The sequence below is a fragment of the Sinohyriopsis cumingii genome, chromosome 12, assembly GCF_028554795.1.
Source record: "Sinohyriopsis cumingii isolate HCF-2022 chromosome 12, ASM2855479v2, whole genome shotgun sequence".
Classification (NCBI taxonomy): Eukaryota; Metazoa; Mollusca; class Bivalvia; order Unionida; family Unionidae; genus Sinohyriopsis; species Sinohyriopsis cumingii.
The window spans coordinates 51,170,592-51,187,757 of NC_142972.1; the positions used below are offsets into that span (position 1 = coordinate 51,170,592).

Genomic DNA, 17,166 nt, shown 5'->3' on the forward strand with positions numbered 1-17,166 from the left:
AAGATGATAGTGGTGATGATGATGATGACGATGAGGAGATGTATAGAAGGAGAGTTCAATTGTTAACTGAAGATATTGAACAGGTCATGAGTAACAATGTTCAAATACGTATAAAATCTCAAAATCTCAGTGAATAAACCCTATTCGTACTAACTATTTTGTAGCGTCAACAAATACAGGAAACAAATACCATCCATTATTCGAATTATTATCTATTTAAAAATATTCAGCGTATATTTTTAAAAAATCGTTTATGAAAACTGCAAGGAGTTTGGCAACTTTCACATTGTAAATTCAGTGGTAACTTTAGAATGAGAGACATTAAGGCCATATACTCCTCTCCTCCCAATTGCTTTAGTCACTGAAATGTAACAAGAAAGTTTAATTCTTAATTGGAATATTCAGGTTAGAAAAGAGTCAAAAGCGATACTTGTTCTGTCTTTATAAACATTTGTGCCTTGAACTTAGATATTATCTGTTATTTAGAACCTTAAAAGAAATGACCCAAGAAAGTTTTCTCGTATTTTAATACAAGATGGAAATCATTATTAAAATATGTATTGCCTTTCATGTGAAAATCGTACTTATGTTTGTGGGAATATATTACATGAGAAATGAAACACTGTGGAAAAACATTGCGGATAGAAATATCCTGCGAACTCATCAGATATACAAGTTAAACATATGTGGTTGAAGATAATATGCAAAATCCCAAATATTTCTAAAAGTTTCAATACATGCCCACATATACAGCGGTGCTCAGAATGAATTCCAATGCTGATTGTGCTGATGTACCAGTAATCTCTAATGTGCTAATGCGCAAGAGTCTTGATGTTTTATAATGATAAAATTCTAAATGTCCTGCAATGAATTCAAAATAACTAAAAAATATTGATTTTGTCCGAAACAATGAGCACTTTGTACTTCCAGTGAATAATTTAAATACATAATCCTCTCAAATAAGAACTGAAAGCAAGGATAAAGGTTAATTCCACTTTGAGTGTTAAGATAGTAATGAAGAATTGGTGTTTACCTGTCCCTTAAAATAAATACTAAGTCACATAATGAAGACCATGATGAGGGGCAAAAGTTCATTCCCAGAACGTTCTAAGTAGTAGATATTTTATATATAGATGATCCCCACTTGACCTGTGTCGAGCTAACCATTTTCTGAAAATGCTCCAAATTAATGGAACGTTTCATCAAACTGTAAACCAGATTGTCTCTGGATTAGTCTAGAGTCAGAATCAATGAAGCATCTAGAACTCAAAATCACGTAAACATGACGTTAGGCATATAGACTCATAATTTCAATTATGGGTAAAGATCACACCACACACCATTTATTATATTTGACGTACAATCATGGATAAAATCCAATTACTAATGCAAATTAAATGCACATAACAAATACATCTTTATCCGGTACGTATTTTTGTATTCTGCAGGAAATGGAAAATGTAGTATAGACATCCATTTTATACTTAAACAGTAATTAAAGGAAAGAATGGGGTGTACCGTGTCATAACTGATTAAAAGGACAAATTCTGAATATGCATATTATATGTTTATAAGTATGAAAATAAAGTAATGGTATGTACATCAAATAAAACGGCAAAATCTGATAGTATTGTAAAACAATTTTAAATTGTGTGATATCCTATCACTTTCTAGTGCACAAAATAAACAAATTACAATATTTAAGTATAGACTTTGTCGTATGAATCTTCATAGAAATGATTTATTATATACAATGAACTTGATGACAGATTAATTGTGTCCCATTTGCCAGAGACATAACAGAAAACTGGAACATATTTGTACACATTATTTCATACATCTGTAAATATATAAGCGTTTGGTTTATCATACACTACTGTAGATGAAGAATGCATTGCTTTTATGTTTAATGGTACGTAAACTGTGTATGAAATAGAAAGTTTGTGGATAATTGTTCATCTGCTTTTGTTAAAATCAAATATTACTACATCTTTTGCTTTCGAACGAGTGGCGAACTATCAAAATGGAATGCATGTACCAATTATATTTTTAAAACTCTGGACAGTATATATATATATATATATATATATATATATATATATGCTTTTCAATGACATATATCACCAGAAATGTACGTGCGTGATAGATATTTATATAATACAGAAAAGGTTTTTGTGTGTAATTGAGTAATTGCATGTACATTGCTCTGTGCGTGTACGAGTAAAACGCAGTTTGTTCAAAATAGTATTATTGAATACAATAAATGTGTTTTTGGTTTGTTTCAATGTTAACACTTTATATATTTCATTGATTTAAGATCTTTCACTACTTTTCCTGAGGTCTTGAACGTAAGAATGGCCAAATGCTAAATGTATAGCGGCTCTAAGTCTGGCACATTACTAATACTGAGGCTGCTGTTAAACTAACACCAAATTCTGTACATATTTTTATAATATTTGTAAAGCACTCCAAAATTACATTGCTTAGATCCAAAAGACCCTTCCCAATACCCATTTTGTGTCATGGTCAAAAAGCAAACACATTTTCCAGACGAAAGAATATCAAAGTATAAAGCCCTTCATTTGATTCCGGTCAGAGGACGTCAAATAAGCTGGCATTACACAATGTTTCACCACATCACTGACATATAAACATATCGAGAACACATTCCAAATGTTTTTCTTAGCACCGATGCCAGTAATTTCAGATGACGTAGCTCAATGAATCCTTCTGAAAGTCACGAAATTTGCACGTGAATATTTGATGAGGTGATAATTGTACAAAACATAATGTGTTGGGTTTTATTTGTTAGCGTCTTGTGTAATTCCTCTCTTGTTACATCTCGTCAAATAAGCCATTTTCTGTCTACGTCATATAGATACAAAATCTGACAAGAAGTACTGGATGGTTTGGTGGCACGGCTAAATGTATCCTTTGACAGCAGCTTGTGCCCTCCATTCGATTCAATTCGACAAGACAAGACAAGACAAGATCAGAGAAGATAAGATGAGACGGGACGAGACGAGATGCGAAGAGATGATGAAATGAAATGAGATGAAATAAGGTTAGATAATATAATATAAGATAAGATAATATTAAGTAAGATTAGATAAGATCAGATAAGATGATAGGAGAGAAGATGATTGGAGATGATATCAGACAAGATTTATTTATAGTCACCATGGCTTACAACAACAATTCTTCCTAAGATCTACTGAGCTTTCTACCGATATTATATAAAACAAGTAAGGCATTACAACGAGGATGATTAGCAAGATATCCAAACACATTACACCGTATAAATTCAAAATTAGTCACAACACACTACGCCTGACTTAAGACAAACCAGCAAAGGTTCTAAAAGTCAGCGAGTAGACGTAAATTTAATATCTATGATAAATTAAAGAAACTCATATTAGGATTATTACAAACGTTATAATTATCATTCAGAATTGAAATTTAAAATAAATACAGAAACGCCTAATTAGGACGAAAAATCATGATGTGATGCAGCTTACGCTTTACTTAAAAAGAAAGGAGCTAACAATAGGGCACTTTATTAGTACAAAAGACATGAAGAGATAAACCACAAATGCTGACACAATCATTAGAACTAAACATAGTGGGAGTGAGTGTATTATTTATGGATATTACATTTACAGTATTTGCAATTGCATTACGGAACTAAAGACCTCATTGAACTAATGTTTCATTGATCTCTAATGTAATTTGATAGCTCGTTCCATAAAATGGTAGCTGCATTTGTTTTACAAAAAATTGCCAAATGATGAGGCTTTAATTATTGCGACATAGAAACTATCTGAAAATCGAAAATTACATTTATTGTGTTCAAAACGTATTAAAAATCGTCTAAACATCTGGGAGGCGCTATTTAGTTTTGGAATTTCTCTACAGGCACAACCCGAATTCCGCGCAAATTTAGACTTGGCATTTTAGCCGTAAGTAAGAGTTTATGATAGTTGCTTGTAAAATCATCATGCACAAATCTTAAAGCAAATGTAAAACAATATATTTATGAATTTTTAAATTCTGTATCGTCTCGTTTTTATTATTCTGACATTCAGGTGTCACAATGATAATACAAGGACAATAAACGCATTATGTTTAAAACTTGATTATTACATGTTCTCCTTTACTCGAGATGCTCCTTGCGCTGACCCTAACATATTTTTGGAGACAGAGATTATAGCAACGATGAGCATACCTTTCGGGAATTGTAGAATCATACCCTTAATAACCTACGCTCTCTTCACTGCTTCTTAAATCTGTGTGAATTTGATTGATACATATTGATCATTTTCTCTATGACAAGACATTGCCATCCGAGATGCACGCTAATAGGATCTATCACCGGGATTTATTGTTTGCTTTTTGTCCTGAGAAATAATGAATGTTTGCTTTCTTTTCTTCCCTTTGCAATTGTGCATTCCATTTCTCTTAGAGAAAGGGAACTACGATTAGTTTAAAACATTCAATTTAATTTTCAGACGATGCCAGAAATTATGAGTGCATGGCTTATGTTCTATATCTAACGTCGTAGAAGATTATTTTTTTCAAAATTAACTTGGAAAGAATACTTAGGTTTCAACATTCTTATTGCACATTCAGTATTTAGACGATTTCAGCGAAAAATTACAAACTAATCGCAAATTACCAACACTTTCTCTGGATCAAACTGGAATGTCTATCGCTTGCAATAACTTGTTATAGTCGCATCCTAACAAAACCGAATGCCACACAGAGGACCAAGGGAACAACCACTGATCTTGACCCTGCAATGACAAATACATATCATTAGTGAGAATTGCTCATTTCCGTCCGCGTACATTTCAAACATAAACTCGTGAAGAAAAGAATATTAAAACAATTACAATTAGCTATATATACATTATTTCCTTGCCATCTAGTGTTCCGTTAAGTGTTATATAGATTTAATCAAAAATATTTTATGCTACAAATAATGATATGTAAAATATAGATTCTTCACTTTCGGATCTTTTTTATACTGAGTGTTGTCTTTTTGGTAAGATAAAAACACTTTCATTACAATATTCATAATCAAACTTACCAAGTATTGAAAAAACAACATGTGCCCTCTCCTCTCACTTTCATTGTCAAGAAATGACATATATCTTCAAGGGATATTTGTATGCATATTTCGTGATAATGGAGTGGTTCAGAGATTAAATGGTAAGTTAAGCACTGATCCAATAGTGTTTACAGCATATGAAAATTACCATTATTCACTTTCATCTTTCAACTTTCAATAATTATTAGTAGCCAACACAGAGATTTTTATTATCACTGAGTAACATGAAACAATTAGAAACTTTATCAGTTGAATGAAGCATTATTCGGACTTTTAATACAGATGACATTACCCGTAGATACATCTGACTCAAACGAACTGTCAGTTTTATCTATGTAGGAAGATATAACATGTAGAGATGTCGTCAAAGTTTGTGTCTGATGTTGCACGAGTGCAAATCTTTTCCTTCTTCTACTATTGTTCTGTGAATATATAAAAGACACATCTAAGCCTGAGTATCAGCTTGGTCAGAAATATGAGTGTCCGCTTAGTCAGAAACAAATTGAGCATATTATTGGTGTCAGTATTCTTGAAGAAAGCTAAACAATGTAGTGCCTTTAATGTTTATAACATGATTGGAAACGTTATTAATAACATTTACTTATACCCTGAACAGAGTTGTTGTTCCTCATACATTACATATAGTAACAGATAACTGATATATATATATATATATATATATATATATATATATATATATATATATATATATACGATTTGACAAAGACTCATTGGAAAATCGAAAGCGTACATGCTAGCTAGATACTAGTTTCGCACTGTTCGTTGTCAGTTTATTGCTGACCAATTGAATTACCAAGTAAACGGCTTATATTGCAGAAAATGCGTATCAACTGTTTCAATATGATATAACAATGTAGAAAATAAAAAAGTGAGTAACTAAATAAATATAATATCAGATTCCAGTCATACATACTTGGATACTGAAAGAACAACTGTTGTCATCATCCTGGCAGACTGTGATTGTACAGTTAATAAAGATTATGTTTGATTTCCGGAAATGGAAAGCAAACAAGGAAGCTTCCATTGCACTAAATTGTTCGTTAGTCACATGCGAAAAGTTTGAAATAACAGAGTCATCAAGGGTCGCCCTGTTAGAAATAATGAGAAAGGATTTATGTTTCTCTACAAATAAAACGATGTTACTACGTGCAGGCACTAGGCACAACAAAATATGAAAGTATGCAAGAAAACAATATTATATTATATTATATCATAAAAATAGAGCTTTAAAATTCGTCATCCATGGATAGGTACTACAATAAAGATATTTGTTTCTGGTCTAAAAGATATAGCATCATGCCTTCAAATTAGTTTCAAATTTTAGTAGATCTTAGCTCGTTCGTGGTCAAGATCTTAATTTTCGTATATGTTGTAGTGGGCTCAGCAATGGCTATCCGAATTATATTTTGATCTTTCTAAAAATTGCGTAAAAGCAAATAAGTACAAGGTTGCTTCTACATTATGATTACAATAATTATTCTTTAAAATAAGATTAGCAGCAAACTTTTTTCATATCAATCCACAACCGTTCCATTTAGATTGTTTTGACGACAGTTTAAAGTTCGACACGATGCCATATTTGTTAAACGGTGTCATTGTCTTTATGTTACCAACAACGTAATGTTGGAACGTCAAAAATCAAGCAGATCCATACCCGTCATGTGATAAGGTTTTGATATGTGTTCCATCACTGGCTATACAGCTCTGTACGAAGAGGGCGAACCCATCTATAATACATAAAAGTCCAATTTTAGTCAAAGGATCTCATTAAAATGTTTAGAATGAGTTACCCTCCCCCATATAAACATTATATTCCCATTGATTTAATTTTAGGATATATGGTTAAGGAGAAAATTGAAAGTCAAACTCTGTCTGTCTGTCTGTCTCTCTCTCTCTCTCCCTCTCTCTCTCTCTATATATATATATATATGTGTGTGTGTGTGTGTGTTTGTGTGTGTGTGTGTGTGTGTGTGTGTGTGTGTTGTTATATCACATCTCTCATTTTTTAACCACATCTCCTTGAATCCATTTCCAAAAATGTTAAGATTATAGAATTGTTTTGAATTACTCACTGTTTGCCGATATGAGGAGATACAGTTCTGTTCCAATAATGACGGGTGAACTTGCACTGAGTTGCCCGTGGTCTTTATTCAAAATCTTCATTGATACGTTGACTTCCGTTTGGTGCTTTTTGTTAGTTATCAATGTATCTCTGCATATTAACAATTGAAACAGATACTTATCAAATACATTTATATTTTGATAATAACAATCAGCGTCAAGAACAAGAATATAAAATATAATGCAATTCTAAATTTATGAACGTATGAATATTGATTCTGAGGTGTCAATCCTAATAATAAATAGTTTAGTTAATTACATAGCTTTTTGTGATGCTATTCTGTTCCGTAAAATAATGTCAGTCAATATTTTAAGTCCAAGAGTGTTTTCCTCCTTTTTGCAATTAATGAGAAAAAACCATGTACCGGTATATTAAAATAATTAACATTAAATATATAATTTGAATTAAAAAAAGTAAGAATAATAAAACCAGAACCATTCATTAAAGTTGGAAAAAATGGGCTCAAAGGGAAGCTGTGTGCGTCAATTAGAATTTGAATCATTATCCAACATCGTCGTTGTAGAAACTACAGCAGGAGCTATATTTCTATATTTTCCTGTTGACTTCCACGTTTGATTACTTATTATGAAGTCTATATAAAATACACAGGACACCCCTTGCAAATGACAACTTCATGATTTTGAAGATTGCAAGGAACATATTAAGATACATAATTCTAATTTGGTTCATAGCAAATGCTTATAATCAAACATTACAGCAAGCTACTTTGCAGTGTTTATTAGTAACTTTAACTATTGCTGCTACCGTGCATTTGACTCCATCCACAAGCTTTCCTTATCATCAACACAAAATAGTTTATAGTGCAAAAGAATGATAATCAGTATTAGGTCTAGGGATACAAACTATAAATACTATATGTTACTCGACAACCAGTACAACTGATATAAAATTGGAATGTCCGTATGCAAATATTCTTGTAAACAAGGTGATTAGGTCCAACATTAGGTCACAAAATGGTGCAACTTTATTGAAACTTATAAAACATAAAACTAAACAATAACATATGAGCATCTGCCTTGTCGGTAGATTATCAGTAATCTGCACGTGATGTAATTGATAATTAAACACAAATTTGTGCTTCTTTAAGTTGTTTCTTATTTGTGTGATAATATGCAGTGTCATTTAGAAGGAATTCCACCATTGCACATTAATCTCTAGTGACCTAAATTAAAAAATGGTCTAAGAAATTAAGATGCATAAAATAAGGTTACGATTAAATATACATGCTTACGTTTCGTTAATTTCAAATATCTGAGTCATATTCCATCCACCAAGACGGATCTGGTTGCATTTCAATTCATACTTAGTCACACCTTTACCTCCCATTACCATATCATTGCGTGTTTCTTGCTGATCCTGCATTACAATAATAAGGACTGGTTCATTCTGAAAAAGTAAAACCAATGATTAAGATTCATTCTTAGGGTCAACAACATAGATATAACTTAACTGAAATGATATTAAAGATTTAAATCATCTAAAACATGCTGTCTATTTATGATTCGAATAGCAGCTTAAATATGAACGTTGTATGTAATAATTATATTACGTGAGAATGTGAGATTAATCATTTTTTTGAAAATACATAGTTCGTATGGTTGTATGGTTGTATGCATGTATGTATTATCTATCTATATATCTATCTAATAGTCTCTATGTTTGTATGAATGTATGTGTATGTGCGTGTATGTGTCTATAATCAGTTTTATTAAGAACTTGCATCAACTTGTCAAGCTCTTTATGTGCAACAATTTAAAAGCGGGGAAAGCTACCTACCACATCACAGCCTTGTACTGTGAATATTACCCATGCCTCTGAAACGTTTTTTGTGACATTGCACTCCTCTATACCTTGCGATAGGTTCACAAACTTCGGCTCAGCGTAGATCGATCCATAGCTGCGAGATCCATTTATGATAATTTTGTTGTCATGTGTGCACGCTGAATATAAAAGTTATTAATAACAATAGAATCAATCAAGCATTGTATAAATCATTCAGTCGATCTACCTGATATATCTCTCTCCACTTAGTAATATGTTCATCCATGGGATGATTGGTCCAATGAATGAAGCAACCAGTCCATGTGAACACATTATTACAAAGCACATATACGCCAAGGTATAGTTAACTTTAATGGAATTCTAACAAGTATATGCATTGACATATATTTCTCACCTATGCGATAAGGAAATCTAGCTGATTTGCTAACCTTACTTTTCTTATCTCAGTCTGGTTGTCGCAGTAAGGTTATTATGGTTATGGTGTGCAAGCACTGGGACCCTTGTTATTTATACTGTGCCCCAAGACGTTCTTGCCAAATCAAACAATAACAGCAATATGTAATAAAACAGTAACTCATAAAACAACCTAAAGTCGCTGCAATTTCGATACCATATCACATAAAACATTGTTAGATAGACAGATACCTACATGTACACGAAATTGAGCTATTTGGTAGAGGTCATGAACCAAAGCGTATCATATAACCCTACACCACCAAGGTCATAATTGCAGATGATATAAATAAACTGTCTGAATCCCCGTTGTTGGGCCCTAAAACGTGATGCATATGTTGTTTAGATATAATAGTAGTCATTAAATATATAGGTAATTAATAATGTATACTTTGTTAGGTTAATATAACTACAGAATGATGACTTAATTGAAATGACCAGGAGTCCATGTGGATTCTTCTAGATGATGCAGTAATACAATTTTCAAGAACCGATCAATATCACGTGATTAGGTTGATTAATAAGTAATTTTTTAATTAAATTTAAAGTTTAAAATTAAAAAATCTGGTTAGTGACCAACTTGCGGCAAATAAAGTTTATTAACCGTTTGTGCCTCACAACACTTATATATATATATATATATATATATATATATATATATATATATATATATATATATATATATATATATAGTTTTAATCAAGGCCTTTGATGATTTACAATGCATACTAATTTTAAAAAATTACTTTAGGAAGGGACAAAACAAATAAATTGAAAGGTTCACAAGCAACTGGAAATCAATCATAAAGGCATACAATTTTCAATTTATATTTTGTATTGAGCATACAATTTCGGCAATTAATTGTTTTGGTGTCATCTTCTTTCTGCTCCTGATATACATAATTTTAATGTAAAATTTCAATCAAAAACTAAACGTTTACATGTAAATTAGTATATTGCTATCAAAGTACCTATTAAAACAATTTCAAGAGTCCATTTGTTTTAAAAGTGCATGTTCTATAGGAGCTCTAATAAATAGCGTGTATTAAATTATTAAGCAAGTAAATAATCTGTCTAGCTGAAAAGATAAATATTTTGCATGTAAGTCAAGGATTTGGTCAGGAAAATACTAACAAGAATAAAGTTTTTCCTCCTGGCCGAAGAAAAATTAAATAAAACAAATGTCAAAGAAATAGCCACATCATATGCAATACGCGATCCAACAATATACTAACTGTGCGAAATGTGCCTAACATTTAAGATAAGTGATAGGAAAAATGTTTAGACAAGTACTCGGCCGAACGTCAGTTTGCAAATAATTCATGAAAATGCAAGTGTCTTCTATGCCACATGAGCAAGGACATTGTTTTCATCAACACTCAGTTAATTAACCTTGTATTATTGTCGGTAGAAAAACTCTTTAAATTAGCATTTCATTTTCTTCAAAAACAAAAAGGAGCTAATTATAGATGATGCCATGATGTTATGAATCTGATATTTAATTATTAACCGATCTGAATAATGTTATGTTTTGACGAGTCTTGACGAGCAATTATTGGCTATTATTTAAGCAGTTTCACAAAACATTTATTAAATAATTACCTATTTTGGTAAAAACATTTCGGATTGAGAAACGAATAAATGATTTTATTTTATTATGATTCAGAAGAGGCCGTTCAAACAATGAGAGTGAAAAGAATATTCCACGACGTGAGTTGAATCAACAATAGACATTTCGATTTACAAGTAATATTTGAAGCAGATGATGTACAAATTTAATTTCAAAGTACTAATGTCCTTCCAAATCAATAGAATATTTGAAACGGACAACATCATTTTCTCCCATTTAAATTCTTGCTCTCATAAACCACTCGCTCAAATCAGCTGGTGTAATTTACGCGCTATATACAAAGTAAAAATTGATTTCACTATAAACATTCACCTCAAATGCCGCTTTGGATACGTCTGGAAAAGGTAGCTTTCCACTTATTGTATATTAGTGTGTAATGACGAATATTGTAATAGAAATCTGTATTTTAACGGTGGTGTTATATATAGTGATTTCAGACTGTTTGTCGGTTTGACTGAAGACATAAGAACAACAAATCTCAGCTTTGATTGTATTTTCAACCTATATCAATGTGTGAAGCAAATATTATTGAATGAGTTTAAAATACAGAAACACATTACCATACGTCAAGTTCTCGCCATCAATTTGTGTCTGAAAAAGAGTATAAATATGCGTATGAATGATTGACTTTAAAAGATATCATTCAAAGAAGTGTTTTATTTCCAATGATGATATAAAATGAATTTAATGTTTCAAACATCGATATTTCAAATATTTGAAAATGGTGGTTAATGATAAACCAACATGTAACATTTTTGGTTAAATAAAGTTGCCTAAGAGTGCATTAATAAATTAATCTTTTATACATTAAAATCAAATTCGAATATATACAAAGGACACAAGAGGAGAATAAACATACAAAATTAAACGAGGGAAGAAGAAAATTTTAAATGTCTCCAATATGGTACCCAGTTCACTTGCATTATTACAGTAAAATACTGTTCTCTGTGATTCTTAAAGCCTAATATTTACATATATAGTCATTTGACGGAATGCATATCAAATATAACGTAACGGGAAAATGTTTCAAAGACAGCCAAACTGTAAGATAAAAAGAAAATACGAGGAATACAACTGTAGGACATAACGGTATGTCACAGATACACACAAACACACACATACATACAGACAGACATACATATAAATATAAATATATATATATATATATATATATATATATATATATATATATATATATATATATATATATATATATAATTAAGTTTGCAAAGAATATGAAGATGTCGCACACATTAACAAGACGAAGTACAACACCAACGATTATGTGCTATTTAATATAAATACTGCCGTTTCAAAAGTAATTACCTTTGCTGAAGCAAGGCACGCAAAAGCTACAAGCAGGACTACGGCATGAGACATCTTTAAGCTTCTCAGTCTTTAAAATAAAGCAAAGTTCATAGCTAAACAAATCACCAGAATGTTTGTTATTCCTTTACTTGTGAGTGATTTAATTCAACTTGTAAAATGTGCAAAGCTGTGTTCAAATTGAAATATATTACTAGGGAATGAGTCTTCTCTATTCGAACGTCATATTATTACACTTACACACAAGGCGTCTCAATACCGAGATAACCAAACTATACCATCATGAGCTTAGGATGTGGCTCATTGCGGATCTCAGTATAACAGTCTTTGTCAACCGCATCATTCTGAGACGCGCAAATGCTAAATCCAATTTAATATAATCATCTAATTACCACACATCACAAAACCTGAATTTCACATTTGCATAGTTTTGCTTGTTTCAGTTTCTTTTTATTCATTCAATAACGCTTTACAAGCCTATTATTGGTATTTGACAGAACGCAGCAAAGAAAAGACGCAATAAAAATAGCTTGCGCAATGAATTATTTCTATCTAAAGTTACTAACGCCTTTTACATGATATTATCTCAAGAATTCTTTACTTTAAGAACTCAGAGAGGGCCCATTTTTCAAAACTAATCAATGCTATCATAAAATCTGGTGAGTACTGTACACGATGACCTGGTCCTAGAAATTGTCTAATTTCTCGCTTTGTGAAATACTTTACCAACGCCGAACCCTAGAATCGACCAATAATCCCCAAGATCTAACAAAGCAATAATCAGACACCAAAGTACATATAGCACACACCGTCGGTCAGTTTCATTATAAACCTGCTTACACACATACAATATGCATACACTGTTAGTTGCTGAATGGGCAAATTTGCACATGTAATAACTGACAAATTTTCAATGATTTAAAAGGGATTTGTGTGGATTGCATGATAGGTTAATTCTGAAAACGATTGATTTTGATTGAGTGGTTGGTTGGTTGGTTGGTTGATTGAGTTACTGATTTACTGATTGGTTGATTGATTGATTGATTGATGGATGGATGGATGGATGGATGGATGGATGGATGGATTGATTTATTGGTGGATTGGTCGATAGTTGTATTCATATTATGTTTTTTTGTGCATGGGACAAATTATGACTATGGTAGAAAAATGTGATAATTTATTTTAATGGTGTCTTAACAAATTACATTTATCAAAAGCACATTTGATATTGGATGAAGAACTGAAGAATGTTGATTGGTATTGTCACAAAGTTAGAGTATGCGCATTTGGTTATGGCGCCCCGTTTTAAGGAATTCTTAGATTTGTGTGATTACTTGTGTGATTATTGGAACTGGCGCATTGGAAATATCCTTAGCTCGAAATAATTAGCCAATTACTAGGAGCAAACGTCACGGTGTGAAGTGTTAGTGAGTTTCCATGATGCCATGGTTCACTGTAGTGAATTCAGGCCAAACCGAATGAATGCCCTGGAAATAGCATAGTCCCTATTAAAAGCTAATGGTTTACATTGGTGGTGTGACTGCAGTAGTAGTATTTACGGTAGGAATCCGGTAAATTACATAAAGGAATAAATAAGAACGGACTTGGCAGATACTGTTTAAATCGCAATGGAGGCAAAATTGGTGCAGTAATATTGACGAAATGTGCCTGGAAAGCATACATTGACTGGCCTAAGGTGGCGGAGTTAAAATAGTTCCCAGTGGTAGGGGATACTAGTACAGTTTGAACGGCTGGCGGTACGGAAACCTGATGAAGAGAAACCATACAGATGTGCCGTTGATATATATTTGGCAGGTTGTTTTATCTGTGGTCTTGCATTAGTAAAATTTAGGCATAGAATGGACACGTCGGGCTTTCTAATTTAGAACTGAAGTTGTATGGAAGTCTTTGGAAAGTTGGGGTAAACTAATGACTTCAAGCGAGAATCGCGCCAGGGTTTTGACACCCCTCGGTCAAGTAAAGATCCCTGGCTTGTAACAGTATGGTCAGGGTAATGGTGATTCATGATATATTATAAAGAAATATAATTATTTATTACCATTATTATTGTTGATTATGTTGCTATCATTATTTTTATCATTAGTAGTAGTAGTAGTAGTAGAAGTAGTAGTAGTAGTGCAGGTAGTAGTATTAGTAGTAAAATGTTTATCTAACACTCTGTAAGTGAAACGAACAGTCTAGGAAAATCTTTTCGGCGTTTGTTATTATTGTTTGGAGATAAAAGCGTTACCTTTCTAGAGCTCACAAAGAGTAATTATAAACTGTATACTTACAAGTTACTGCATTCAATTTGGGAGACATAATTTCAGTTTGTTCCTATTTGTTATGAAGTTAGTCTCGTATCTGTTTCTGGACGAAGACAAAAATTTCAAAGACGGAAATATAGGTACACAATATGCATAGATTGGTATCAAAAGAGGACGGTAAATATTCTAGGAATTCCCAAATAATTAACGTCTCCATTGGTTTGATTACGAGTTATCTTGAGGTAGAATGCCCTGGCGATGTCATTGTATACCACTTACTGAGGTCATACATTGGTCCCTTTACGAACCTCCATAAGTATGATAAATATATTGTTTGAGTACTTCAAGGACTTTATTTCGAGCTAACAATAAGTCACGTTTTCCTTCGCTTGGTATCATTTTATTAAATGTGTTGGTTCCTGTTCAATTCGAAATTTGTCCAGGAATCACGAATCTAGCTTACTCTCCGTTATTGTTAAAGCACTACATCGAGGCAAATTGTAAATTCTACTGTTATTAATTCAATAGCAGGTTCACATAATCTGATTGACATTTACTTACAACGTGGCTTTAAAGTTTTTATTTATATTTTAAACAAAGATTGCTTCAGTTTATACTACCGGCAGGGGCTACTGCTTCCTCTGAACGCATTTATAGCTTTCTTTGTTAACTTTTCCAACAATAAATGTAGCAGATGTAAAGATAACCATATTAAAATTCCATTATGTTTCTATTCAGTTTCCATTCACCAGAGTTTGTGTGCAAATTGTTAGTTAATATTGCCTAAAGTTTTCTTCTCACCAAGGTGACATTCACCTGCCCAGGGACGCATGTGTGCAATCATTCCGTAATCGATTATCCATACCATAATGTTCCTAGATAGATTTAGGTATCAAACTGATTCTAGGTAAAATTGTAGAATAATCGCCGATACAATTTTTATGTTGTGGACGTTAATGAATTTGTTATAAATCTGCATGGGTGTTCGAAAATTGATATGCCTTCATATAATGAAATTTAAATACTCTACACACTAAAACGCCGTGGGAATATACTTAAATTCTCTACATATGTTTTTGAACTGTTGTGCTCATTTCGGCATGTTTGTAACCACGCATAATACTCTGGTCTTGTAAATAAATAATGTAGCATGTGCCCCTTCCCAGTGAGTTACATATCATTACATTAATGTATGGAAAGGAAAACAGTTCATGCGTAACATAAACTCGATGTTCGAGGTATATGACCTCATGAAATGAATCCCGTGGAATATGAAGTCCAGTTCGTATTATTAAAAAAGTATGAAAACTGTAACAGAACTCAAACAATAAATATCATAATTAAATTTTAAGAAAGAAATGAAATAATAATAAAAACAGTGAAAAACGAATCACTTGCCTGGAGCAAACGCTGCTCGGAGTTAGTGTATCTAGATTTGAGAGTCGAAGTTCTCTTAGTTTTCTTCTGTGTACTTTCACTTATTCGCAAACTTATTTCTCCCTTTTATACCTTTATATGCAATCAGTCCCGCCTCTTAGTTCATCAGATGTTATCATGCATGTGATAGATGCGATTCCAGGAATACATGATGGGTATTATTGACAGGCTGAGACGTCACTAGTTATTAATATGTTCGACCATGTTCCATGATTTTACTTTAGACAAATATCCCCTGCTTATTATCATTACTAATGCTATATAAGCCAGCTTATGTCCATGTAACATTATGCGGCCAAATTTACTATACAATGTTGCCAACGTGTATCTAACTGTACCTGGATTTATATTTCAAAACATAATGTGTTTTCTGCTCTTATACTGCACGTTTTCGGTACACTTTGTTAGATTCACTTTATTCTAAAATTTTAATTGGCAGTCCTTGGAGTAAACAGTTTCCGAACGAAAATAAATTAAAAAATCCATTTGTTAAATTTTTCTGCTGATTGCGCATACAAATTTGTAGGAATCATCCAAACTGTTTTAATTTGTACATGACATGCCATTTTCATCTTATTTGTATAAAGCCTCATATACTTTTATTTTCATTATAGTTAAGATTTTTATACTTTATACATGTCTTTAAATAATATAATTAGGCATGAAGCTGGTAATAGTAATATGGTTATTATATTGAGACCCCCTAACCTAGTGTTTATCTGTTGATTTATCCAAAGGTATGGAGCCAAACGTTACACAGAGACACTGATATCACGATATTATTACACTCCATAACCTAGTATTTATCTGTTGATTTATCCAAAGGTATAAATATTTACACAGAAACACTGATATCACGCTGACTCCGGATCGCCTGGGCAAACATGATCACAAACTACTTATCAGCATACTACAGAAAATAAAACCAAAGTATTGACCAGTATCAATTAGTATTCACTTGTTTAGTGCATGCTATAAAATTTATTAAATATAGTTG

General features: G+C 32.2%; 1 protein-coding gene across 3 annotated transcripts; it reads right to left on the minus strand.

Moving 5' to 3' along the window:
- Nucleotides 1-221: 221 nt before the first annotated feature.
- On the minus strand, nucleotides 222-16,254 carry LOC149786433 (uncharacterized). 3 transcript variants are annotated; one of them, XR_016424920.1, is made up of 11 exons: nucleotides 16,131-16,254; nucleotides 12,466-12,535; nucleotides 11,700-11,730; nucleotides 9,051-9,214; nucleotides 8,506-8,660; nucleotides 7,204-7,343; nucleotides 6,786-6,858; nucleotides 6,045-6,219; nucleotides 5,403-5,532; nucleotides 4,676-4,793; nucleotides 222-361 (listed from the first exon to the last, which is right to left on the minus strand). XR_016424920.1 is itself a non-coding variant. In XM_089976874.1 (11 exons), exons 3-11 carry the CDS (start codon nucleotides 12,517-12,519, stop codon nucleotides 4,726-4,728), a joined length of 990 nt encoding a protein of 329 aa, XP_089833000.1. In that variant the 5' UTR covers nucleotides 12,520-12,535; nucleotides 14,760-14,835; nucleotides 16,131-16,212; the 3' UTR covers nucleotides 3,365-4,725. The 3 variants fall into 3 exon arrangements, 2 of the variants coding, with proteins under 2 accessions (XP_089833000.1, XP_089832999.1); XM_089976874.1 differs by lacking the exon at nucleotides 222-361 and adding an exon at nucleotides 14,760-14,835 and having other exon boundaries at nucleotides 3,365-4,793; nucleotides 16,131-16,212; XM_089976873.1 differs by lacking the exon at nucleotides 222-361 and having other exon boundaries at nucleotides 3,365-4,793.
- Nucleotides 16,255-17,166: the final 912 nt, after the last annotated feature.

What these genes read in the sequence shown, in the direction of transcription:
- LOC149786433 (XM_089976873.1), bottom strand. Translation starts at nt 12,519, where the DNA reads ATGTCTCATGCCGTAGTCCTGCTTGTAGCTTTTGCGTGCCTTGCTTCA. An exon ending in AAAACCTTATCACATGACGG is followed by an intron (nt 6,220 to 6,785) that starts GTATGGATCTGC and finishes TATTTCTAACAG; the next exon opens with GGCGACCCTTGATGACTCTG. An exon ending in TGAGTCAGATGTATCTACGG is followed by an intron (nt 4,794 to 5,402) that starts GTAATGTCATCT and finishes TTGTCATTGCAG; the next exon opens with GGTCAAGATCAGTGGTTGTT.